This window comes from Macaca fascicularis, chromosome 10 (assembly GCF_037993035.2).
Source record: "Macaca fascicularis isolate 582-1 chromosome 10, T2T-MFA8v1.1".
Lineage (NCBI taxonomy): Eukaryota > Metazoa > Chordata > Mammalia > Primates > Cercopithecidae > Macaca > Macaca fascicularis.
Genome location: NC_088384.1, coordinates 98757236 through 98784445, shown reverse-complemented (window position 1 = coordinate 98784445; position 27210 = coordinate 98757236). Strand labels below are relative to the sequence as shown.

The 27210-nt window shown below is 42.6% G+C and overlaps 1 protein-coding gene across 15 annotated transcripts in view; it reads left to right on the top strand.

Moving 5' to 3' along the window:
• PTPRT (protein tyrosine phosphatase receptor type T) overlaps positions 1–27210 on the top strand; it is a 1114889-nt gene that overhangs the window by 499232 nt on the left and 588447 nt on the right. For all 15 annotated transcript variants that reach the window (XM_074003238.1, XM_005569031.5, XM_005569028.5 and 12 more), the window contains exon 7: positions 18327–18620. In XM_074003238.1, the coding sequence (XP_073859339.1) occupies positions 18327–18620 (294 nt within the window). The remainder of the gene's footprint in view (positions 1–18326; positions 18621–27210) is intronic.

Here is a 27210-nt window from a genome sequence, read left to right as displayed (position 1 = left end):
TTGTCAACTGAATATTTGAGCACAATTTCATCAGGAATCTGAATGGATTTGTGAGCTCTGATAAATTAGAGTATAATTAAAAGTAGCAAGTTAATATAGACCTGACATCAAAAGCATGATTTCTAACTGAAAAATTGATAAATGGAACCTTATTAAAGTTAAAATTTTTGCTCTGTGAAAGCTCAGGCAAAGAGGATGAAAAGACAAGCTACAGAGTGAGAGAAAATATTTGCCAACCGTACATATGATGAAGGACTAGTGTCTAGAATATATCAAGAATTCTTAAAACTCAATGACAAAACAATTAGAAAATGAGCAAGAGATGTGATGAGACATTTCATCCTTCTTCCTCATACTCCCAAAGCGCTGGGATTACAGGCATGAGCCACCATGCCCAGCCATGAATGATCTTTGAAGTGAGTCTTCTGAAGACAGCCAGGAGCACTGTGAGCTTGGGAGCAGGTCCTATCCTAGTCAGGCCCTGAGAGGACTGTAACCACAGTAGACACCCTGCTTGTAGCCTTCTGAGTGACCCCAGCCAGAACCGGCTATCAAGCTTCACTAAGGCTGTACAAATGGCAGATAAACACTTGAAAAGATGTTCCATACTATTAGCCATTAAGGTAGTATAAATTAAAACCACAATGAGACATCACTACATACTTATCAGAATGGCTAAAATGAAATAATGACTATACCAGTACAGGTGAGGAACTGGACCACTCATACATTGATGGCAGTAATGTAAAATGCTGTAGACACTGTGGAAACCAGTTTGATAGTTCTGAATTCCGTATGACCCAGAGATTGAACTCCAAGGAATTTACCCCAGAAAAATGAAAACTTATGTTTACACAAAAATCTATATGTAACTATTCATGGCAGTTTTATTTTAACAACAAAAACCTGAAAACAGCCTAGATGACCCTTAACAGGAAAATGGTAAACAGCATTCACCACAACAATGGACCCATATGTATATCACATAGCAACTACATAGCAACAAAAATAAATGAATTATCCATGCACACAAAAACCTGGACTAGGCTGGGCGCGGTGGCTCATGCCTGTAATCCTAGTACTTTGGGAGGCCGAGGCAGGTGGATCATGAGGTCAGGAGACTCAGTGTGTTTCGCTGTGGCTAACACAGTGAAACCCCATCTCTACTAAAAATACAAAAAATTAGCCGGGCGTGGTGGTGGGCGCCTGTAATCCCAGCACTTTGGGAGGCTGAGGCAGGTGGATCACGAGGTCAGGAGATCGAGACCATCCTGGCTAACACGGTGAAACCCCGTCTCTACTAAAAATACAAAAAATTAGCCGGGCGTGGTGGCGGGCGCCTGTAGTCCCAGCTACTCAGGAGGCTGAGGCAGGAGAATGGCGTGAACCCCGGGCGGTGGAGCTTGCAGTGAGCTGAGATCGCACCTCTGCACTTCGGCTTAGGCGACAGAACGAGACTCTGTCTCAAAAACAAACAAAAACAAACAAACAAATCTGGACTAATTTCCAGGGTGTGATGGCAGGTGATAAAAACAATCTCAAGAGATTATATATTGTCTTTTTTGAAATGACAAAATTTTAGAAGTGGAAAACAGACTGGTGTTTCCCAGGGGTGAGCAATGAGGTGGGGAAGTGGGGAGGGAGGTGGATGTGGTTATAAGGAGTAGCATGAGAAACGCCTGTGGTCCGCCTCACTTTCCTTATGGATTATGGTTTTATGCTTGTCGAAAAATGTTTGCCTACCCCAAGGTCAGAAACATTCTATTTTATATAAATCCTATTGTTTACCTTTTATATATAGTTCTATAGTACCCTGGAATTGACTTTTTTAATAATGTAAAGTAGGACTCAATGTTCACGTTCTTTTCTTTAATATGGATGCCTAAATAATCCTAATTTTTTTGTTGAGAATGTACTTCTCCTACCACAGTGAAGTGTCAACTGTATCACAAATCAAGTGATTATTTATATGTGGATTTGTTTCTTGACTCCATTGTTTCTTGAACTGTTTTTCAATTTCTTAATTACTGTAGCTTAATACCTCATTTTCTTAATTACTGTAGCTTAATAATAAATCTTTGTTTCCTAAAAGGTAAGCTCTCTTTCTTTTCCTTTTTAAATACTGCTTTGAGTATTCCTGGCCTTTTGCATTTTTATATAAACTTCAGAATAAGTTTGTCAGATTATCTAGAAAGCCTGACAGACATTTTATTAGGATAGCATATAATTCAACATAAGGAGAACATATAACTTTACAATATTGATTCTTCTAATTCATGAGCATGGACTATCTCTCTGTTTATTTGGATCTTTAAAAATGTATCCCAGTAATGTTTGACAGTTTTCAGTGAAGAAGAATACATGTATATACACATACACATATGCACATATAAGTATATATACATCCTGAGATATTTTAATACTTTGCTAGTGCTTTTGTAAGTAATTATTCAATTTGTTTGTTATCGAAGTAGAACCAAATGCAGTAAAGGGCATAAAGTGCATTAACCTTACGTGGATAGCTTATTGACTTTCACATACATGTGCATCCATATAACCATCTTCCAAATCAAGGTGTAAATTATTGCGGTACCTAGTTTCGTCATGTTTCTTCCCAGTCAACTAACTACTCCTTCCCTTAGAGGTCATTATTATGATGTCTGTTACCACTGGTTGGGTAAATGGCACCTTTTAAATATGATTTTATAATTGTTTATATTTAATCTATGGAACTTTTCTAAATTAACTTGTTAGTTTTTATCATAATTTGAGATTTTTAAAGAATTTTTTTACACACAATTATGTAGTCTATGAATAATGAAAGCTTTATTACTTCCTTTCCAACATTTATATCTTTTATTTCTTTTTCTTGCCTCATTGTATTGGCTGAAACTACCAGTAGAATTGAGGAAATCAGGGAAAAGTGTGTAGTATTTTACCATTGATTATGATGTTAGAGTAATGTTTTGTCACGTTATAGGACTTTGCTTCTATTTCTAGTTTGCTAAGAGTTTTATCATGAGTGACTGTTGATTTCCATCAAGTGCTTCCTCAGCATCTCTTGAGACAATTATGTGATTTTTATCTTTCAGTTTGTTAATATGATGAGTAATACTGATGGATTTTCTTATATTAAACCAATCTTATAGTCCCAGAATAAACCCAATGTGGTTATAATCTGTTATTTATTTTATTTTATTTATTTATTTATTTATTTATTTTTATTATACTTTAAGTTCTAGGGTACATGTGGATAACGTGCAGGTTTGTTACATATGTATACCTGTGCCATATTGGCGTGCTGCACCCATCAACTCGTCAGCATCCATCAACTCGTCATTTACATCAGGTATAACTCCCAGTGCAATCCCTCCCCCCTCCCCCCTCCCCGTGATAGGCCCCGGTGTGTGATGTTCCCCTTCCCGAGTCCAAGTGATCTCATTGTTCAGTTCCCACCTGTGAGTGAGAACATGCGGTGTTTGGTTTTCTGTTCTTGCGATAGTTTGCTGAGAATGATGGTTTCCAGCTGCATCCATGTCCCTACAAAGGACACAAACTCATCCTTTTTTATGGCTGCATAGTATTCCATGGTGTATATGTGCCACATTTTCTTAATCCAGTCTGTCACTGCTGTTATTCATTTTATATATCACAGGATTGGCTTGGTAAGACAGTAATGTAGGATTTTAGTTTACATGTTTATGAGGGAGATTGGCCTAAAAGTTTCATGTGATATCTTTGTGAACTCGTGGAATGAAAGTTATCCTGGGCTTGTAAAATAAGTTTGGAAGTAGTTCTTCTCTTTGGAGTCTCTGAAAGAATTTGTGTAAAGGTGGTATTTCATTGAAACATTTTGTGTGTGTTAAAATTCAAACTTACCCAATACCTTCAAGCGGGATTTTGTTCCAAGATGTTCTAGCTAAAGACTCTTGCTTTCTATGGGCCCTTGGAAATCACTGTATATGTCATTGAGTTCCCTGGGCCTATGCTTGAGAAATATATGAATAAGATGTTAGAAATACCTAGAACAGTGCCTGCAATGTCATAAGCAATACATTTACCTTTTCCTTCCTGTTTCCTCACGTTCTCTTCCTCCACAGAAGCACCTAGAGACAGTGACCTGTGGTGGACAACAGCATGAAGCCACTAACTCTGTTCTTGGAGCCCAGTGTGCATCTGGCGTAGTCAGAATCATGGCTTTTGGAGACAGGGACCGAGGTCTATGGGACCTTGCAGGATTTTGTTGTTTCGAAGTCCTTTCCCAAAGAGCAGTGAGTTAGGCTGTGCTTAGTCTCTCTTCAGGCAAGATACGGCAGGGGCAGAGGCAGCCCTAGGGGAACAAGGGGGGATTTGGAAGAAGCTAATTTTTCAGTTCCTTTGCGTAAGGGGGGCTGTCATCTCTTTAACTCTTCCCACAAACTGAGTAGGCTCTATGGATAAGCCTCTTAATCCATCTGGACACCCCTTCCTGACACTTCAGAGCAGTCAATACTTCTAGTCATTTCTAGCCATTTCAGCAGCTTAGAGACTAATTATGCATCTCCCCCTTGCACATAGGGATAGGCCAAGGAGAAGAATTTGCAAAATAACAGTATCTCTAAAGCCACAGACACCTTCTGCATAAGCCTTTCTTGCTGTGGCTGGTAGCGTAGCAACTGACGAAGCTGCCTGGACTCAGGTTGCCCGGAGTTGCATGTTTCTTCCCTTGCTCCCTACCACCCACTTTCTCTCTACTTTGCCTTCTTGTCATATTTGTTCTCTTATGGCAGCTACTGTGTTTTTCCTCTGGTGCTTTCTGAAAGTGAGTTGCCTGTCCTGGTGGGAGATTAGTGGCTTCCACATGCATAAAGCTGACATTGATTTTATTGTATGTGATACATGTGATGCATGAACCCAAGGTGTCCTGAGAGCTCAGATGCTCAGAGTGGGCATCTTAGGAGGCTACAGGTGCTGTGCTGAATGGCCTATTACAGGAGAAAGCTGTGGAATGGGGAGAAAGACCAGCACAGGGGTCCACAGCTAATAACCATGGGAAGAAAGGAATAACTCACGTTTATGTAGGGCCTGTCATTTTTCAGGCACTTACTTGATCTTCACAAGGACCCAGTGAGGTATAATCCAGGACCCTGATTTTACATGGGAAGAAACTGAGCCACAAGAGAGTTATATCACTTTCTTAATGTCACACTATTAAGTAATAGAGGTTGCAAGGCAACCTCTTTCTGACCCAGTGATCTTTTACTTTCTAGTACACCACACTTCCTTTTGTAAGTGGAAGTGAATATGAAAATGCAAAGGGATGAGTGTATTGGGCATAATTTGGAGAAGCTAGCACAGAGCACTGGGGTGCTGCACAGGGAAATTGAGGTAGACTTCCACTTATATGGGCTGGGCAGGCATTGTGGAGGTCAAGGGGAGACTCACCCAGCATGTTGAACAGTAGCCTTGTACTGGTCCATATGCCTTGCTCCTTACATTCAATCCATGACATGATCAAGTCCTGTCCTTTCAGTCTCCCAACCCTCTGCCTAGTTCCTCTGCCTCTGCCTCTCCAGCCCCATGGCCATTACTTGGGTTATGCCTCCATCATTTCTTTCCTCGGTGTAATTGACACAACTTCCTTGTTGGTCCTCCTGTGTTTCTCTCCCTTAGACCCATTCTTCACCTTGCACTCAGAGGAGTTGTCCCTAAAACTGTTGTGCCTGCATGACACCACTGCTTACACAGCTTCAGGAGGAAGACCATTCCTGACTGGGTCCCTTTTGACCTCTCTGATTGCCTTTTTGCTGTCCTCCACCCCTGCTCCCCATCACCTGTGTTTCAGGAGGATATACCATCCCTGCATGACCCAGTCTTGTCTTTGTGAGTAACCCCACCCTTGTGCCTGTTAGACTCTCCCCTTCCTTCAAGACCAAGGTCATGATTTGATTGCTCTAGGAAGCCTTCCCTAACATCCTCCATCTAATTTGGATATCTCCCCTTGTATTCATTTTCTTTTTTTTCTTTTCTCTTTTTTTTTCTTGAGATGGAGTCTCGCTCTGTCGCCCAGGCTGGAGTGCAATGGCACAATCTCTGCTCACTGCAAGCTCCGCCTCCCAGGTTCACACCATTCTCCTGCCTCAGCCTCCCAAGTAGCTGGGACTACAGGCGTCCGCCACCACACCCGGCTAATTTTTTGTATTTTTAGTAGAGATGGGGTTTTACCATGTTAGCCAGGATGGTCTCCATCTCCTGACCTAGTGATCTGCCCGCCTCAGCCTCCCAAAGTGCTGGGATTACAGGCGTGAGCCACCGTGCCCGGCTGTATTAGTTTTCTAATGCTGCTGTACCTAATCACAAAGTTATTGGTCTAAGACAACACAAATTTATGATCTTATAGCATTGGAGGTCAGAAGTCTAAAATGGGTTAGCAGGGCTGTGTTCCTTTGACTCTAGGGGAGAGTCCGTTCCCTTGCCTTTTGTAGACTCTAGATGTCACCAACTTTCCCTGCCTAGTGGTCCCTTTCTCCATCTTCAGAGCCAGAACATGTAACATCTTCCAATTGCTCTATCCAACTCTCCCGCCTCCCTTCTTCACTTATCCAGGATACTGCATATCCAGGATACTCTCCCTGTTCAAGATCTTTAACTTAATCACAGCTTCAGAGTCTATATAAGTTTTGGAGTCTATATAAGTTTTGGGGATTAGGACTCGAGCATCTTTTGGGGCCACTATTCTGTGTATGATACTGAAATGGGAGAGTTTCCTTATCTCCCTTGCAGGATGTGAAACGGGAGTGTGGCTCGCTCCTTCAGTTGCCCACTGTACCAGAAGAATTGGATCACATGTGGGCTCAAATGATGAATGCAAGGTTTTATCAGTGGAGGTGGCTCTCAGTGAGATGGATGGGGAGCCAGAAGGGGAGGATGGATTGGGAAGGTGGTCTTTCCCAGGAGTCGGGCTGCCCAGTGGCAGATTCTTGTCTGACTGCCCCCAGCTGAACTCCCCTCAGTGTCCAGACATCCTTTCTCTTCTGTCTTTCTCTGCCACATTGTTCCGTTGTCACTGGTCTGCTGGTTCCAATGTTCAGCCACTTGTGTGTGTGCCCACTAAGGTCTTGGGTTTATATGGGGGCAGGATTGGAGGTGTGGTGGGCCAAAAGGCAACTTTTTGGATGCAAAAACAGAAATGTCTGTCCTGACTTAGGGCCTTGGGTCTTCAGGTTTGAAGATGGGGCCTTTACTGGGGAGCCACCCCCTTCTACCCAGTACTTCCCTGTCTCCTGTCCGTATCAATATCACATGCCTGTATGAGTCCACAGGACTCTGGCCCTGCCACTTCTCAGCCTGTATCACTTTCTTCTGCAGCTCATTGGTTTCTGCATCCTTCCCTAGTCTCTTGGTCTCCTCTAGGGTAGAGACAGTTACTTGCTTTGACTCCACATCCCCAAAACATAGCAGAGTCAGCCGTCATTACTTGTTTGTTAGGCAAAGTATGGCATCCCCCAGCCTTCGTGTACCTGCCTCACTGTGTTGCTGAGCAGGGTTCTGAGAACAGTGGGGCATCAGCTCAGTGTGTGAGTTAAAATCATGGCCCCTAGAGCAAGACAGCCTGAGTATCCCAGCACACTCACTGACTAGCCACACGACCTTGGGCAATTGGTACCTTAGTCTCCTCATGTGAAAAATAAAGATAATTATAATATCTATTGATATGAATCAGGGTCCAGGAGGGAAGCCCTAAATCACACCAGGTATTTCAAACAGAGGGTTTTTATTGAAGGAAATCTGTTACACAATGATGAAAGGCTGTTAGTGCAAAAATGGGATGCTAAGGTAGCCAAAAATGGCAGGAAGTGGCGACCACACCTGGGACTGGGGTAACAAAATGGAATAGAAGGGGTTATGGTACCTAGAAGTCTGTAGGAGGAGCACAGTGGGGCTGATTCTGAGACCTCTGAGGAAGGGGACCCCACAGATTGTACTGCAGCTGTAAGGGGCATGGCCTAGGTTCTGTTAGTTCCTTCAAAAAGAGACTGTACCATAGGTGCTGGGAAGACCAGAAGAGATTCAGGCCTGGAGCGTAGTAGCCCCCATTGCTAGAGTGATGCTACAAGGACCTTGAAACAGAAAGAGAGCATCTTCTTCCTTCTTCCAGCATCCCAGTCTCCATCTGAAGTCTCCCATCACTAGGACTGGACCAAAGCCAGCTGGCAAGGTGGTTTAGAGGTATCGTTAGTAGGGTCCCAGCTCCAGAATTACATAACTGATGTAACAGGGTGGGCTTGAAGCAAAAAGACCAGAGCTGAATACTAGCACACTCCTTTAGTTTCCTCATCTGTAAATGCATACTAGAATAGTACTTACTTTCCAGTGTGATATGAGGAATAAATGAGTTTGTATGTAAATCGGAAATAGAGCCAGGCACACAGTGAACGTTATGAGAATGTTATTTGTCCTTGCCGCATGATAGTAATAATAGCAATTCTCACCATCCTGTGGGTGTACAGACGTGGTTGTCTCTGGAACTCAAAGATCCAAGCTGGATAAGGCAGGAGTTTTCTTCACCCATTCTTCATAGCAGAGCTGCTTGGCCGAGGTGGGGGAGGGGAGAGAAGAGTGCCCATTTGTGAACCCATGCTGCCCTGGAACAAGGTGCTCCTGAAGCATGGCCTTTGATTCCAAAGCTTTAGAATCCAGCTTCTCCTAGCCCCCTGTTTGGAGGTGACAGACTCTTGATTCATGCTTTCTGAGGACTCCTGATTAGCAGGCAAGGAAAGGAAGGTTCTTCTAGAATGATTACTCTGCTCTTAATTTTGGGAAGTGGCCCAGCAAATAATAATCTTGAAAATGTTGAGGTGTTGGGGGATAAAGGGGAGCCAGGGCAGACAGAGTGTTGCGGATCATAAAACCTCATCTGGTGCTAAGTCGTTATTGAATTACGCATTTCTGAATGACTTCACTGGTTGCGACACGATGGTGTTAAGTAGACTGAGGCTGAGCTCTTAAATTGATTTGCTGGTGGGAGTTTTGGCAGGAGTACACAGTGACATTACTGTAGACTCTCTTTATCCTGACATAGGAAGGGGAATGCATTTGATGGGATCTTTGTGTCTCTCTGTTGGGAGCACAAAATGAGAGTATCAGTTAAGGTTCTCACTGACAGCTGAATGGCTCATCGGTGGCTGGTTGGGAGAATGATGATATTAGTAGCGAAGACAGTTTACTTGTTTTATGTAGGAACTCTTCTAAAGTGTCGACTCTAGTACTTTATACAATCTTTATGGCAACTCCCGTGAGGAAGATGTTGCTATATCCCCATTTTACAGATGAGGCATTTGAGACACAAAGAGGTTAAGTAACTTTCTCTGGTTTTCATAATATCTTAGGCTGGATTTCCCCTAAAAACAGATCGTTTAGCATGGATTTGCAAATAGTTTCTCTAAGTTGTAGGGAACATTGGTAAGGAGGAGAGGAAGGGAGACTGAGAAGAAATAAAGCCCCATAAAGAGTGTACTGTGGGCCTAGCAAGGCAGCTCATGCCTGGAATCCCAGCACTGTGGGCTGGGTGCGGTGGCTCACGCCTGGAATCCCAGAAATACTTCTTCCTGTGCCCTGGACGGGGCATGGTGGCTCATGCCTGGAATCCCAGCACTTTGGGAGGCCAAGGCGGGCGGATTACAAGGTCAGGAGATCCAGACCATCCCGGCCAACATGGTGAAACCCCATCACTACTAAAAATACAAAAAATTAGCAGGGCAGGCAGATCACAAGGTCAGGAGATCCAGACCATCCTGGCCAACATGGTGAAACCCCATCTCTACCAAAAATACAAAAAATTAACTGGGCATGGTGGCACGTGCCTGTAGCACCTGTAGTTCTAGCAACTCAGGAGGCTGAGGTAGGAGAATCGCTTGAACCCGGGAGGCGGAGGCTGCAGTGAGCTGAGATCGCGCCACTGCCCTCCAGCCTGGGTGACACAGTGAGGCTCTGTCTCAACAACAACAAAAAAAGGAGTGCACTATGAGCCGGTAGTGCTAGAGAGGATATCTGGTGCTCAGGCCCACCAAGGGCCATCTAAAAGACTAGGACCCCATTGTCCTACTAGGGGTCAAGGAAACCTGGATGTTTATCCACCATCTTCTGTCCCTCATTGGGTAAGGGCTGCTCCTGGGAGTGGTAACACCGGGGCTTGTGGGTGGGTGGGAAGTGCAATGCCTGTAGCCACAGAGCAGGCGGTATTGGCACAGCTGCTTTCTAGGTAACCTTGGTGTCCTCATCTGTAATATGGGAGTAGTACTGTCTGCTTTGTGTTGACACTATAGAGAGAAAGATGAGGAAACAGGTAAAGTACTGTTTGTTTGCAATGATTAGAGGATTATCTGAAAGTCAAGTGTCAACTCACAGTGGAAGTCTTCGAGGGGCTCCCAGAGGTAGCCAGGATGTCTCCTTGCTAGTGAGCTGTTGGTGAGGAACTTGCTGGGAAAATGGATGTAGTCGTGGTTCTTGACTCCTGCTACCTGGGCAGATAGGAGGGGAGACTGACTGCTAAACACTCCAAGTGATCGGGAGCATAGAACTGCAAGAGAGGTCGCATCCAGTTGTGAAAGCTTGAAATATATAAAAACCTGACCTCTTTCAAATGCTTATATTTATAATAAGCAACGAATGCAGGTTTACTAGGCATTTGTAAAAAAAATCAAAGAAGAAACAGAATAAAGAAAAAATAGTACTTATATTCTCACAACCATAAGAAAAAGTCAACATTTTCATGTATTTAAATCTAGATGTTTTAAGCTTAGGTAGATGAGATTTGTTTGTTGAATGTAGTTCAGCAAAGAGAAGGAGAGATTCCTTTTTTCATAGGAATTTATGATGTCCCTTTTCAGGATGATGGCCAAAGCTAAAGTTAACCATTCATAATGACATTGCTTGTTTTTAAACGTTCCCGAAATGCTGTGTGGATGAAAGGCATGCCATTCTGCCCCTTCTTACAGATTGGGCTATGTGTTCAGTTCAGCCTGGCACAAGATCACGCTCCTCTTCTGGACTCACATCTGAGGAAGGAGGGTCTTGTGGTAGCTAACCATCTCATAGGACTGATCCTTCTTATATCACAATTCCCTCATGCTAGAGGTCGTGATTTTGATTCATCACAAGGTGGACTAGGGTATATCTTCAAGCAGTTTTTCTCTAAGGGAAGGCATGTACATTGCATTTTATTTTCTGCATTCTTCAGAAACTGAGAGCATTTTTCTGCTGACTTTGAAAATGCACCACAACTAACCTCCTATAAAATTCTTGGGACTGGAAACATCCCCCTTAAGACCTTGTGTGTGTACCATTGTCTTTATCATAATGTACCATTGTCTTTATCATAATGGTTAGGAGTGCAGACCCCGGGCAGGTTGCCTTGGCCTCAGTGTTGGATTTTTGAATGATTAATTGTTTGACTCTGGATGGGTATCTACCCAACCATAAAGTTGCTGTGAGGACTAAATGAATCGATACTGTAGAGCATGGAGGGCAGTCACAGGTGTCTGAAAGTGTGCAGTACACGGGAGCGGCCCCATGATGTTATTTGTGATTATTCTCATCATCTTCCTCATCACATCCCTATGTTTGAAATTGTAATAATAAAGCATGGAACCAGAGTTTTTAGTCTTTTTATTTTGTTTTGATGGATATCTGTTATTTTTTTCTGAAGGCTTATGGAAATTTTTCTTTAGTTTTATATTTCAAAAATATTGCCAGTATGTACTTAAGCTCAAGTCTCATCATTGATTTTGCCTGGAACCCACTGAGCTCTTCAGAGTCTGCAAACTCGGGCCTTTGGGTATTTCAGAGAAGTTTTCTTTGCATATGTCTTTGATTGTTGCTTTCTGTCAGTTGTTTGATGTCTTCTCCCTAAATACTTCCAATCCTTTGCTTAGAGGTGCATTCAGTATTCTCTACAACATCCTACTTCTTGTTCTTTTTCATCTCTTTGTTGCCACCCTCAACCTCTTACTTTGGGAAAACTTATCAAATATTTTTTCTACCCATTTAAATAAGACATCAGATGTTTATTGACCATTGGCTGTATGTTTGGTTAGGGCACAAAGACTAATTTTTTTTTTTTTTTTTTTTTGAGACAGAGTCTCTCACTCTGTTGCCCAGGTTGGAGTACAATGGCATGATCCTGACTCACTGCAACCTCTGCCTCCCAGATCCAAGCAATTCTCCTGCTTTAGCCTCCTGAGTAGCTGGGAATACAAGTGCCCACCACCGTGCCCAGCTAATTTTTGTGTTTTTAGTAGAGACAGGGTTTTACCATGTTGGTCAGGCTGGTCTCAAACTCCTGACCTCAAGTGATCCTCCCGCCTTGGCTTCCCAAAATGCTGGGATTACAGGAATGAGTCACTGTGCCCGGCCAACAAAGACTTATTCTAGTTGGCACCTATTGGAGGATTTGATGCTATATCTACTTACGTTGTGTCCGAGGACCCTGAGCCCAAGCCAGGGAGGAATGAGAAGCCTGGGCTACTGCCGATTGCTCACTGTTAGGGTGGTCAGTGAGCACACATAGAATCCCTGTGGCCCTTGGTAGAGAATTTAGGGACTTTTATGACTTGAATCTTTCATTGTCAAGGTAAAATAAATTTGAGGACCATGAAGATTGAGTAGAGTCACACATCTGGCTAGTGGTAAGCCAAGGTCAAGGAAAGCTTGGAGCCTGGCCCCAACGTAGTCCTTTTTATCCTTAGTCCATTATTGTATGAAAACAGCGTTGCACATAAATCGTAGAAAGTCTAATCAGCATCGAACATCTACTCTGTGCCTAGCCCTGTGCTACATGAAAGTAAGTCATCATGAAGCAGTTTTGAAAAGAAAAATAGGGATGGTTTAGTTAAAAATAATTGAAGGCTGGGCACGGTGGCTCACACCTGTAATCCCAGCACTTTGAGAGGCTGAGGCGGGTGGATCATCTGAGATAAGGAGTTCAAGACCACCCTGGCAAACATGACGAAACCACATCTCTACTAAAAATGCAAAAATTAGCTGGACGTGGTGACAGGTGCCTGTAATCCCAGCTACTTGGGAGACTGAGGCAGGAGAATCACTTGAACCCAAGAGGTGGAGGTTGCAGTGAGCCGAGATGGCACCACTGCACTCCAACCTGGGTGACAGGGTAAGACTCTGTCTCAAAACAAAGCAAAAAACAAACAAACAAACAAACAAAAAAGTAAAAAGAAAGCCATTCTAGTTGGGAAAAATGGCACAGACAAAAGAAGTCTGGAAATGAGAATGGCACAATTGTGTTTCTGTCTGTGTATAAATGGGTTTGTGTTGGTGGCTAGCGTTGGGTGGGTGGAGGCATTCCCACAGACCTAGAGGGTCAGTGAATAGAAATGCAATTAAAACGGTGATCAGGTAGGGTGAGGCATGTGGTGGAAAGTGTTGGAGGCCAGGTTATGCTCACCTTAATCATATCAAGGCTCACTTCACATCTTAGTAACATTTGGTTTTTCTCAAAATGTTTGATTTCTGTCTGGAGCAGACAATACATGCGCACAGCTCTGTCTCCAGCTATTTGAAACACTTTTGCTCTCTGTGGGAATTTCTGGGGAGTCAAACTGTTACAAGTGCTCACAGCAGGGAAAAGAAAGACAGAATCGTTCTGGAGATTGCTGCCTGAGGATGAGGCAGAATTACATGAAGAGGTCACTTCACCATCTACATGTTGAAGGAGAGCCTTGGAAGCTCAGGGCTGCTGCTGCCCAGGCCTCATGGATGGCTCCTGGAATCCTTGTCCTTGCAGTGCTTTGATGCCTGGCTGGAAGGCACTGATGTCATCACCCAGCTCAGGCCCCAGCTCCCTGAAGGCAAGACTTCCTCCTCCTTAGTCTGGTTGCAAACTTCATGAGCAGAGGGTGCCATCAGATGTTAAATACTTACTCCTGGCTTCGCACAGATGATGCTGTGGAGTCTGGTAAGGAGAGGGCGTTGGTTGTGTTAGATGTGAAAAGGCTCATGGATAAGAAACTGGTGTGTGCCTGAACAACCTCTTGTTAGGAAAACTATTAGGAATTCAAGCATCTGATGGTGCTGATAGGAGGAAATGGTATAGAAGTAAGGGCTAATTTTCTCCCAATTTTCTGGGGTTCAGTTTCAAGTAATTAGTGGCATTCTCTTCACCTAGTGAGTCACATATCCATATTTTTGTGATTTTTTTTTCTTTTAAGGTATCACTTATATACATAAAAATACCTATGTTTTAAGTTCACAGTTTAATGAGTCTTACATAACCCTGGTTAAGATACAGAAATGGTTATAACCTCCCAAATTTTTCTCATGCCTTCTTTCAGGCAGTCATGTCCCTTATAGTAACACTGTTCTGATTTCTATTATTTAATTACCCAGATCAGCATATACAGAACATTCTAACATCCCAGAAACTTCCCTCAGGCTCTGTCCCAGTCAGTACCTGCCTGCTAGGTAACTATGCTTCTGGCTTTTATCACCATAGAGCAGTTTTGCTTGTTCTTGAACTTTTCACATAAGTGGGGTCATCATGCATTCTTCTTTTATTTTTCCTTTGTATGAATTTTTTTTTGAGATTTACTCATGTTGCTCTGTGTGTCTGCATCTGCAGCTGGTTCATTTCTTCTCACTGAGCAGTAATCCATTTTGTATATGTGTATCGCTTTATGGATCCATAAGCTCCTACCTAGGTCTGGCTCCCAGGGCCTCTCCATTCTCGGATGCTCTCCTTCTCAACATCTTCTGAGTCAGCTTCCTTCTCTCCTGACTTCTTTGTGTCAATCCTCGAGTGAAGGCTGGAAGGTGAGCTCCATGCAGCCAAGATTGTGTCTGCGCCTGGGACAGTGTGTGACCAGCAGCAGGGACTCGTCATTCATAGAATGAGTGAATGAATGAATGTACAGGGGACATCGTTTTAATTGTTTACCAGTCTATCCCAAGTAACTCAGAACTAGGAGACCCCCAGGAATTTTTCTTTGTTCATAGACTCAACATGAGCAGTCCCAGCAGAACACTCCCCTAAGTGCTGTCTGCAAGAGCTTCCCTAACCTCTAGACCAGATTAGGTCATTTCACAGGCTTCAGAAATGCCTCTGCCACCCCCATCATGACTTTATTACACTTCGTTATCACTGATTTACTTGGCTGCATTAGATTTCATGCGCACAGTGCTCTGTCTGGCAAATGAGATACATAGGGGTTTCCTTTTCCTTCCTGATGACGCTAGCCATTGGACTGGATGGCCCTGTACATTTCCTATACTGTCTTCTTGAAGAGTTCATCTTAGAGATAGAGAACTGATATAAATAGAATAGGCTTTTTCTATGTATTTGTAAAATAATGTGCTACTTACCAAAAAAATCATTCTGTGCTATATTTTTGCTTCTGTCTCTTTGAACCACCAGTACCTGTGCCTTCTAAACAATGCCAATTATAAATCATTTGATCACTAAAAAAGAAAAGAATAAAGCACACAATAATCTGATGGCTTCACTGGTGCCACATAGAGGAAACACTGTGATTAAACTTACGTGGTCTATTCTTGAGGGGATGGACGGAGAGGTAACCATGTGGCTAATCTGCACACAAATGTGTGAAGTCGCAAATCATTTGAGATAGGGACATTTATATACTCAAGGGGATGTTTGTTACTATACTTGCACATGCCATTAGAAATACATGAAAAGAAGCTAACCATTTGGAAAGATTTAATACTTTATTTTCTTTCTGGCGGTCAGCAACTGAATACTGCTGTCTGAAATAGGAGAGCAGAAAACCATGGTGAAAAGTCGATGGAAAAGAACTAAATGGGGCCACTCCCTCAGCACCCAAACTGTTGAAGTCTGCTGCTCTTAATTCTATAGAGGTCTAGTCTGTGAATAATTATGTTAAGGAATTGGGCAGAGTCATCAGAGAGCTGCAAAATATCACCCCTGGGTCTTCTCTGGAGACTGATGGGAGCTCTGGAGAGTTGATAATAACAATCAAAGGGTCCATATATTTAACATGCACAAAGGATGAGCTCAGAAATTATCTGCCTGCCAACCTAACTTCTCTACCTGCAACAAATTATCCAAAAATCAATTTGCAAACACCTTTGAGATAACAAGGTCTTGAGTAATAACCTCCATGGCTTTGTAAAGAAAAGCATCTAGCTTGACTAATCTGCTTAATTTCCTTCTCTGACCAAATGGCAGGCTATAATAGAGGCAATCTGGAGTTGTCCCTTAAGATTTGCTTCGAGTCACACTGAGAAAATATTGTCCACCTCTGTTTCCTAGCAATTATTCTGTTTCTAGAGAATCTTTGCTTCTAGGTAATTAATTAGAAGGGAAGTGCTGAGTGCGTCTCTATCTCAAAGCCCTTACCTGAGTTCCAAGCTAAAATGTATACCTGCCTTCTATCCATGCGAATAAACCAGAGGCCCTCTACAAGTGAGATGTTCTCAAGCAAATGCACATTGTATTCCACCCTCATGTGCCTCCTCTGTGCCTCCCCTTTCTCCTCTTCCTTGTTCTACTCTTCGTTTCCTCTTGTTCATATCCTTGGTCCTAAGAAAACATAAGATAAGACAGACTGAAGTAATTTGCACAAAGATGTTCATTGTAGCATTATTTATCCTAGCAAAACATTAACAACTCACGTATCCAGCAATCAGCGAATGCTTAGTGTGGTAACCTGATGGATTGTTCTATAAATATTAAAGACAATGATGATAAAGCTCGAGCAATATATGAAAAAAAAAATCCTTACAATATATGTGAAGGAGGAAAAATGAATCTACATTGGGTCTACGCGTTATTATAACCACACAAAAAAATGTGTCAGTACATAAATAAACATTGTAATGGAACATGGAGGAATAAAAATGGCTATGTTGGATGGTAGAGAGATTTTCTTTCTTCCATTTTTCTCCATTTTCTTCCATTTCTTCTCATATTTTCTCTTTCTTCTGTTTTCTTTATTCTGCCATTTTTACTACAAATAAAAATAACCAATATATTCAGTTCCATTTTTCTAAAGATGCATATTAAGAGGCAGACAGCCTTCCTTGGTGCAGGTTGGTCCGGGAAGTCATGCAGATGTAAGTTTCATCTTACGCTACCTTCTCCATGACCTTGGTTAAGTGACCTGATTTCTTAGGTTCTCTGTTTTGTTTTGTTTTGCTTTGTTTTGTTTTTCTCCATTAAAGTGAAGGTGATAATATTGTCCGAAGAATTACATGAAATGATATGTGTGAGATTTTAAAGTACGTAAGAAGTACAAGATAAGCGTTAATTTTTGTAGCTTTGCCATGGGCTAATAATTGCGAGGAAGAGTCCACAATTCATGCCTGCTGAACCTTTAGTCTACTTAGCTGACTGTGTGGAACTCAGTGGAAGAGAGGTGGCAGCACAGAGCAGATGCAAGAAAACTCAGCATGACTCTTCCTTTGACCCCTCATTCCTGCTGAGTCTGCTGTGACCCATGACTTTCTCTGCTGGAAGAAACCTGCTGGGGTTGAGGCAGAAGCTGAATTCTTGCTGTGCCATCATTCCTTTTCTACTTAGGCTCTTATCACCCTTTGGAAAGAACTTCCACTAACAATCTATGTGTTCTGTGTAAGAAATGTTTGTAGACCTTAGGCTCCTCTGGGTTTTGTGCCAAACTTCACTTCAGCAAAAGTAGGTTTTCCTTTGAGGCTAGAAAACAGAGTATTCACCCAGCAGCTTTGCTGTGTTCTGGGAAAACCATTTCCTCACATGGCCTTCTTTCTTTCGTGCCTTTAAATAAAGGAGATAAGGTAGGTGTTGAATATAGCTACTGAAGAAATACTGATCAGGTACTTACATGCAAACCCTTAAAGTAGGGCATGAATGGGATTTGAAAAGGGTTTTCAGGCTGGGCGTGGTGGCTCATGCCTGTAATCCCAGCACTTTGGGAGGCTGAGGTGAGTGAATCACCTGAAGTCAGAAGTTCAAGACCCAGCCTGGCCAACATGGTAAAACCCCATCTGCACTAAAAATACAAAAATTAACCAGCTGTGGTGGCAGGCGCCTATAATCCCAGCTACTTGGGAGGCTGAGGCATGAGAATTGCTTGAATCAGGGAGGCAGAGGTTGCAGTGAGCTGAGATGGCCCCATTGCACTCCAGTCTGAATGACAGAGCAAGACTCCATCTCAAAAAAATAAAATAAAAATAATAAAATAAAATAAAATCCAAAGGGTTTTCTGACAATTTTTTGTGGCTATGTTGTGAATTCTATGCCTTGTCATCATGTGCTCGGAGTCTGCTCTGTAAATCATTTGAGTCTGACAGTCCTTTGCTGATTGCTTGTCTTACAGAGCCTCCCACGCCCATTGCTCCCCCAGAGCTGCTGGCTGTGGGGGCCACATACCTGTGGATCAAGCCAAATGCCAACTCCATCATCGGGGATGGCCCCATCATCCTGAAGGAAGTGGAATATCGCACCACCACAGGCACCTGGGCGGAGACCCACATAGTCGACTCTCCCAACTACAAGCTGTGGCATCTGGACCCCGACGTTGAGTATGAGATCCGAGTGCTCCTCACACGACCAGGTGAGGGGGGTACCGGACCGCCAGGGCCTCCCCTCACCACCAGGACCAAGTGTGCAGGTAAGATTTTTTTTTTTTTTCCCGGCTCCATTATGAGAGGCCGTGCTGTTGCCAAGACTGGCCTTCCTCTTACCTTCCTGTGACAAATAATTCCTAATTTTCTTTGAATGTGAATGTGCTTCCTATTGTGGATAAAAAAGGATCAAGGTTTTGGTTTTTTTTTTTTTTTTTTTTTTTTTTTTTTTTTTTTTTTTTTTAGAGGACCTGCTGGCTGTGGTTGCATTTCTGGGGACTTTCTAGTTCTGACTGTGATTCTGAGAACCTCCTGACTTTAGCTGGGTCATGGGAGGTTCCTGGATCTAATAGTGTTTCTGATGAGACACACTGGCTCTGTGTCTCCCAGAACTGCTGGTGCCATTTATATGTCTGAGGCTTTCTAATGCTAAGAATGTCTTTGAGGGCTCTTGGTTTTGTGTCTCTGAGGGCCCTGGCCGTGTTTCTCTGAGGGTTCTTGGCTCTGTTTCTCTGAGGGCTTCTGGCTCTGGTTGTGTCTCTGAGGGCTCCTGGCTCTGACTATGCACCCTGAAGCCTCCATTTAGACTATGTCCTTGCGGTCTTCTGGTTTTGGTTGTATCTTTAATGTATTTCTAATTCTAACATTGTTCCTGAGGCTCCCTGAGCTGGGCCTGTGACTCTTGGTTTTGACAATTTTCTTGATGGTTCCTAATTCTAGAGTTGTCTCCGAGGGGCTTCTGTTGCCAACCATGTCTTAAATGCCTCCTGGCTCTCACAGTATCTCTGAATTGTTTCTGGAACTGCCTTAATCCCTAAGAGCTTCCTGCCTCTGTAGCCCCTGGAGGCTCCTATCCCTACCTAAGAGTCTGGGTTGGGACTATTCCTCTGAGGGTCCTCTGGATTCCACTCTATCTCTGTGGGCTGCTGACTACACCTGTCTCTCTGATATTTCTGGATGCCATGTAAGAGTTTGCTGGTGGAGATTGTGTCTAAGAGGAGAGATTCTCTGGATCCAACTGTGTCCCAGATCTCCTGGCTTCTACTGCATTTCTAATCAGGGGCTATTGGCTAACAATGTGTGTCTCACTGTATCTGAGATGGTCTGGCTCTGGATGCAACTCAAGAAATTAAAAGAACTTGCAGTTTATTTGTTGCAAATTACCTTATTTATATCTTTTTTTCACTCCAAGTAACCTTCTGCTGTACGAACTTACATTTCATGTATACACAAAGGAAAAGAGACTCAGTGCTTTAAAACTCTTTGTCTAAAGTCATAGAATGGCCAGTGGCACGGTCATGAATTACACTTAGATTTTCTGATTCTCAGCCTTTGATTTTTGGCCACATCATGATGAATAAAGAGAGAGAGAGAGACAGAGAGAGCATTGTATATACAGCTGGGGATGTTCTAGTGGAAGCGGGTGTGGTTCAGGAAAGCAGGCAGCATGGGTTTCAGAAAACAAAAAGGAGTCACTGGGGGCATCTGGGTGGAGGGGAAGGAACCATCAGTACAGGAACCATGGAACAAACAGCAAGGGAAAGTGCATACAGTTCTGCCATAACCTGATATATAGGTCCTTAAAAATCACCACAGTATATCAAGTTATGAAATAAAAACCACAGGGATTATGGAAAAAATGGGGCTGGAGGGCCATACTTCCCTAGTGACACATCAAAAAAGAGGGGAATCTAGTAAAACTTGCGGCACAATTTTATGCATGTGAAATGGCCAAGAAGTGCATCCATCCAGGTGGAGTATTCCTAACCTGAACCTCGGAAATCCAAAATGCTCCAAAATTTGAAACTTACTGAGTGCCAACACGATACAACAAATGAACATGACACTGTTAACACTGCAGAAAAAGTGCCTGTAGATGACACGGCAAGCATTGGTGATGAGCTTATTGAAGGACTGGAGCAGTATGCATTCATAGCAGAACAGGAAACCTTGTCAATTTATAAAATCAGAGACATCTAAGACAAAAATCCTTGTTAACGAGGCAGATGACTCTGGAGGAAACATTTTTAAAAGCCATCGAGCAGAATGCCTCTTTCTCCCTAGAGGATCCACTTCCTGGTTCCTCACCTGCTTCTGATGTTTGTTCTCATCTAAAACAATAAAATGCAGGGTGTACGAACTCTTCATCAAAGCACAACATCACAGGGAGAGGACTGAAAGCCAGGATGTTTGTTGCTGACATTCAACAGCTGATCCAGGTATCTGCTGAGGCTACTGTGCTGCTCAGTTAACCTGAACACATTAATTTTTTATGGTATTAATGATATATCCCTTATTCTTTTTTACTGTTAAGCACTTATGTGTGAATAAGCATAAGAAGATGATTTCTTATCAATAGCATATACATTCAAAGTCAGGAATTATGGTGATGACAGACAAGCACAGAACTGTCCACATAAGTGGCTGAGACAGTTACATCTCTGCTTTCTGACGGTTCGATGTACACAAACTCGGTTCATCTACAACATCATTTAAAATATTATATAAGATTGCCTATGATATATATATAAAACATAAATGAATTTTGTGTTTGGACTTGGGTCCCATCCCCAAGATATCTTAGTAGGTATAGGCAAATATTCTGAAATTCAAGAAAATCTGAAATCTGAAACACTTCTGGTCCCAAGCATTTTGGATAAAGGATACTCAACACAGATGGTGTGTTACCTTGAAAAAGACCTGAAGTTTGCTGTGGAAGTGGGCCTCAGGGAGGTTACAGCCTGTGAGTGACTGTGAAGTGGTGGAAGGAAAGCTGTCTGAAACTGGGGGAAAAGGTGTAGCTCAGAACACAGGTAGTGAGCTGAGGGGGCAGGTAAGGGTTGGAACTGTGTGTGTGCTTGTATTCCTAGGTGGCTCAGTTCTGCTGGGTGCAGGGTTCTTCTTCACTAATGTTTCTCACATACAAAATCACACATAAGCAAATGCGGAATTCGTGTTATTCTCAAATTGCCCTTTCATATATTAATTATGTTGGAACAAATTTGCATTTTCAAAGCAAGAGTTATAGTGGAATTGGCTGTAACTGTTCTTAAGTATCTCAGTGATGTATTGTGGTAGTATGTAACCCAGGTATTTTCGTTGCTTGAAAATATTCCTTGTAAGGTTATTCAACCACTATGCTGAACAGAGATGCCATTTTCTTGATTATTTTCAAAACAGGCCTTTGGTAAAATTCCTCATTGAAACCTGATTATGAAACTTACTACTTTCAAAGGATATAATGATATGTTATTAAACTGGGTAATACCTTATCTCAGCTTTGCAATGCAATATTCATCCATAAAAATAATTGATTTGATCCTACTGATGAGACTTCTCTCTTTCCACAGGGTAAATGTAAGAGTTTCCAGGGTTTTTGATCTTTATAAATGATATTCAAAGTACTTTAGCAGCCCCCGTGGACTTATTTGCTGATGATCATATAATACATTTTGAAATTCAATCGCAAGATGATCATCTCAATAAAAATTTACAATCTATTGCAAACTGTTGCCATGACTGTGTAATGGATTTTACTTGTTGAAAACACAATAGTCTGGCTATCAGTATAAAAATTATGAGTTGAAATGCAATTGTGGTATTTTATTTTTAAAAAACGTTGGTGTTTAAGTTACAGCTAAAACCTTGAATAATCCACATTTTACAAAATGTGTCATCAAGAAGATAATCTTCCTTCCCATATCACCACTGATGGTGGAATGTTTTTTGCCCGGTAATTAATTTTTAAGAGAATTCCAGGGCTGATACCTATTTGTAGGTGTTGTTTATTGGCATTGATAGTCTGAGATTTTCCCCCTTTTCCTATTCTATTATTAATCACGCTGGAAATGTACTTATTATTTTACAAAACAGAAAGTGAGAGAGTATGTAGAGTGGAAGGTATAATTTTTGCCCAGAGGAATTTAGAGGCTGGGTTAAGATTCCAACAAAACAGCAAAAAAGGTAAAACATAAAGGCAAGCATTGAAATAGCATGCTTCATGTAGGAAAGACAGCATCAGCATGGAAAGAGTAATGGTCTCAGAATCATCTAGGGCAGTGGTTCTCAAAGTATGGTCCCTGGACCAGCAGCATCAGTATTGTTATAGACTGAATATGTATGTTCCTTTAAAATTCGTATGTTGAAATTCTAATCCTCGAAATGATGATATTAGGAGGTGGCACATGTGGGTGCTGATTATGTCATCAGGGCAGAACACTGATGAAAGAGATCAATGCCCTTATAAAAGAGGCCCCAGAGAGCTCCTTCATGTCTTCCACCATGTGAGGATCCAGGAAATGGACCCTCACTAGACGCTTAATCTGCTGGCACCTTGCTATTGGACTTTCCAGCCCCCAGAACTATAAAAGGTAAATTTCTGTTGTTTAAAAGCTACCCAGTCTATGGTATTCCGTTACTGCAACCCAAATGAATTAAGACAAGTATTCCCCTGGGAACTTGTTAGAAATGCACATTCTCAGATCTGTCCCCCGACCTACTACATCAGAAGTTCTGGGGTTGAGCCTAGAAATCTGCTGTAAGGAGCTCGCTGAGTGATGTTATTTCATACCCAAACTTTAGACTAACATATACAGTGACAAGCCAACATGGCTCTTTGGAAGGATGTTTATTCCATAGCTTGGTCTTTGCAGCAGCTCTGAGATGTAGATGGGAGGAAAACAGACTCCGAATTGTTGGACCAAGGTCACCAATCAGTTAAATGCTAGATCTCTTGGCCAAAGAAACTCTTCATCACAGGATTTGATGGAGTCTTCAGCCCTGGGGACCTCCTCTGCTTACAGGTGTCCTCTTGAGGGTGGCACCGGGTAGTAGGGAGGTTGGTGACTATGGAGATCAGCTGAGAATAAATAACTACTACACAAAAGTTTCACTCCATTCTATCAAACATTTACTTGGTCTTTTCTTTGTGCCAAATTCTGTGCTAGGCACTGGTGGCAGAGGTTGACTTAGTAAGGACGTGCTAGTAGCAGGCAGAGACTTGGCAGCAGTAAGCTACGAGCTTGGGTGTAGCACAGAAGATGCTAGAGAGGCAATTCAGCTAAGACAGGTGGGGATGCATTCTGGCTCTGCCAGTTCTGAGAGGTCATTGATTATGAAAATTCTGGGTTACTAAGGGAAGGGTATCCTTTCCTTAACCTGAAGGATACCTCCTCCTTAAGGGTTAAGGAGGAGATTGTCAAGAGTTTGCCTGTAGTGCAGCATCCCAGCCCAGTAGGCTGGAGTTCAGAGCAAGACTCCCAGCCAGATAAACCAGAACCTGGACAAATGATCAGATAGGAATCGAGGTATGTGGGGTTGGGAGAAGGGAGTCAAAGCTGATACTCCCATGCTTCTGGTTTAGATGACTGAGAGATGAGTGGTTGTATTAGTCAGGATTCTCTATAGGGACAGAACTAATAGGACATATATATATATATATATAAAGGCAAGTTTATTAAGGAGTATTGACTCACATGATCACAAGGTGAGGTCTAGGCTGTCTACAAACTGAGGAGAAAGGAAGCCAGTCTGAGTCCCAAAGCTGAAGAACTTAGAGTCCGATGTACAAGGACAGGAAGCATCCAATATGAGAGAAAGATGTAGGCCAGTAGACTAAGCCAGTCTAGTCTTTCCACGTTCTGCCTGCTTTTATTCTGGCCACGCTGGCAGCTGGTTAGATTGTGTTGACCCAGATTGAGGGTGGGTCTGCCTTTCCCAGTCCACTGACTCAAATGTTAATCTTCTTTGGCAACACCCTCGCAGACATACCCAGGAACAATACTTTGCATCCTTCAATCCAATCAAGTTGACACTCATTATTAACCATCACAGTGATGGAACAGTTTTCTGAGCTGAAAAACACAAAAGGGAACGAGCTCAGGTCTGAATCTGTTGTGTTGGAGGTCAGGATGCATAGCAGGTGATGGGAATATATAAATCTGGAGCTTAGGAGAGATGAGCAGATAACTGCTTCTTCCATGTGGACTTCATGATTTCACACTTGGACGTTAGGATCAAAGGGACTTTTTTTTTTTTTTTTTTTTTTTTTGAGACAAAGTCTCGCTCTGTTGCCCAGGCTGGAGTGCAGTGGTGCGGTCTTGGCTCACTGCAAGCTCCTCCTCCCAGGTTCACACCATTCTCCTGCCTCAGCCTCCTCAGTAGCTGGGATTACAGGCACAAAGGCACTTCTTAGTACTGATGAAAGCAATTTAATTCTCTGTCTTCGTGCTGTTCTGTTGAGATACTCCATTTTTTATATTTTTATTTATCGTTTTGTTTTACTTAGTTTAATCATTCACCATCTTTTGTGAGATATAGGTCTGACAGCAAATGCGATCATGTATATCAAAGTGCTTCAAAAACTCAAAATGTTCTTTAGCTGCCTATAGTGAACCAAACCGTTATTGGTTGCTGCTATTGTTATGGATACTGTGATTATGAATAATTATATCAAAATAGGAAGTCTTACTTGTCCACTTCTCAGAACTAATTGGCATCTCGAAGGTGGACCATATTCTTTTGTTGTTCACCAACTCCTGGGAAATCCCATTTCAGAGTCCATGCTGTGGTCTGGGCTCTCAGAGACTCTCTTGTCTAGAGCACTGTGTGCTTTCCTCTGGCACATCCCCAACAGCAGACATTCTGTGATAGAAGTTGGGTCTTAGAAGAGCTGTGTGTTGCCCACCCAGCCTCACCTTGAATGCTGCCTCTGATGGGAAGTTTGCACTCTTCCATGGCAGACCATTTCCCTGCTGGAGATCTTGGATGGTGACTGTTATCCTCTACCCAGTGTTGGCTTGGTTATCATACAACTCTGGATGGATTACACATAGAGTGTCCATTAGGTTTAGAAGAGTAGGGGCAGTAGGCAGGTTGCTAGCATTAACTATCTGGAGTCCACAGTGAGAACAAAGGGCAGTGGATGCCGAGGTCAGTAACTGGAGAAAGCAGGTGAGATGACAAGAGATATGGACACCACATGGGTCCAACTTGGCTGTTTACCTCTCCTGCAGGTACCACTTTCAATGGCTTGGGTACCAGCTTGTTGGTATCTTAAGACTATCATCTAGCATTAGATAGAAGAAGCTCTTCCTCACTGTCACCCTCAAATAGGCCTCCTTGAAACACCCACTTGTAAATTGTCCTCCCAAGAGACATATTCTTCCTCATCTCAAAAACAGGTCTTCAGCCACTCACATTTGTCTCAATTAATCCCCAGAAACTGGTTCTTTTATCCCCCCAAACTTTGCTTGAAGCAGACCCCAGGCCACTCCGATTATAGTTACAGAATCACAAATCGACAATCCAGCAAGTCATGTAATCTTAGCCCATCCCCCTTGTGTGTAAATCAAAGGCCCCTTGCCTGGGAACCCACTTCATTGTGGTCTTGCGGAGTCCCAGCTCTCCAAGTGAAAAGTGGCTTTGTACAGCCAGAGACACCACATATGTTGTTGATTTGGAGGGTTCTCTATTCCCTCCACCTGAGGGTTGATTGCAGGTTCTCTTTTATTTACATATTTATGGATTTCTACTTGCAGTGATATGTGTCTACCTCTCTCTTTTCTCCAGGGGGATAAAAAAGATAAATTCAAATTGCTGGGCTCAATGAAGTGAGAGTAGTCATTAGAATAGAATGAAAAGGATAGAGGCTTTAGAGCCAAAAATAATCTAGTTTTTATTTCAAGCTGGGCACTTGCTAGCTGGGTGACTGGGATGTGTTACACCATCTCTCTGTGACTCAATTTATTTTCTTGCATCTAAGGGATATTATAATGTGCGATTTTGTTGGAAAGCTTCAGTGAGATAAGTTATATGCCTTGCAGAGAACCAGGAACATAGGGTCCCTTTAATAAACGTTATTTAGAAATAAATCTTAGGCCTGGGAAAAAGATGTCAGAACCTAATTTCCTTCACTGTGGCATGATGGACCCTGTTTTAAGAAGGATTTTTCTAGTTGCTACTCTCTGTACTTTCTTAGACAGTAGTGGTTTAGCAACAAGCTCTGATCACTGCTGGGAAGACAGGACATACGTGGCTGTGTGCATGCCATGGAGTCCTCGACGTGTAGCTGTGATGGTACTTCATGACAGGGCATGGGGTAAGGGGGATGGGAATTGACCTTTTTACAACCGTCTCTAGTCCCAGGTGAGAGGGAGAACCATGTTATGCAGATCCTTCTCTCTTTGAGGAGGCCAAGGCTTGTAAGAATGAGGCCTTTCAAGCCCAGAGCAAAAAGGGATTGGAAGTGAGTCCAGACTCTGCAATAAGCAGCCTCAGGTGGTCTCTGTGTTCTCTGAGAAGCCAGTGGGTCCCACAGGCGAGGGTCTTTAAGGGCAACATGCAGTTCTAGGACAGAGTAGAGGCAGAGAATTATAAAAAGAGGTAATTGAAGGTCCAGAAAATAGAACAGCGTCAGTTAACTAGTCTCGTGAGTTTTTCTTCTTCTTCATTTCTCTATGCCTTGGCTGCACCATTTATAAAATGGGAGGAATATAACCTGGCCTAACTCTTAGGGTTCTGAATTAGAAGTAAAATGGGACATCCTTCTGGGCAGGAGCATAGTATGAACACAGACATCTAACCTCTATCTCTGCTTTGCTGTAATTCTGGTGAGAGATGATCCATAAATCTTCGGGG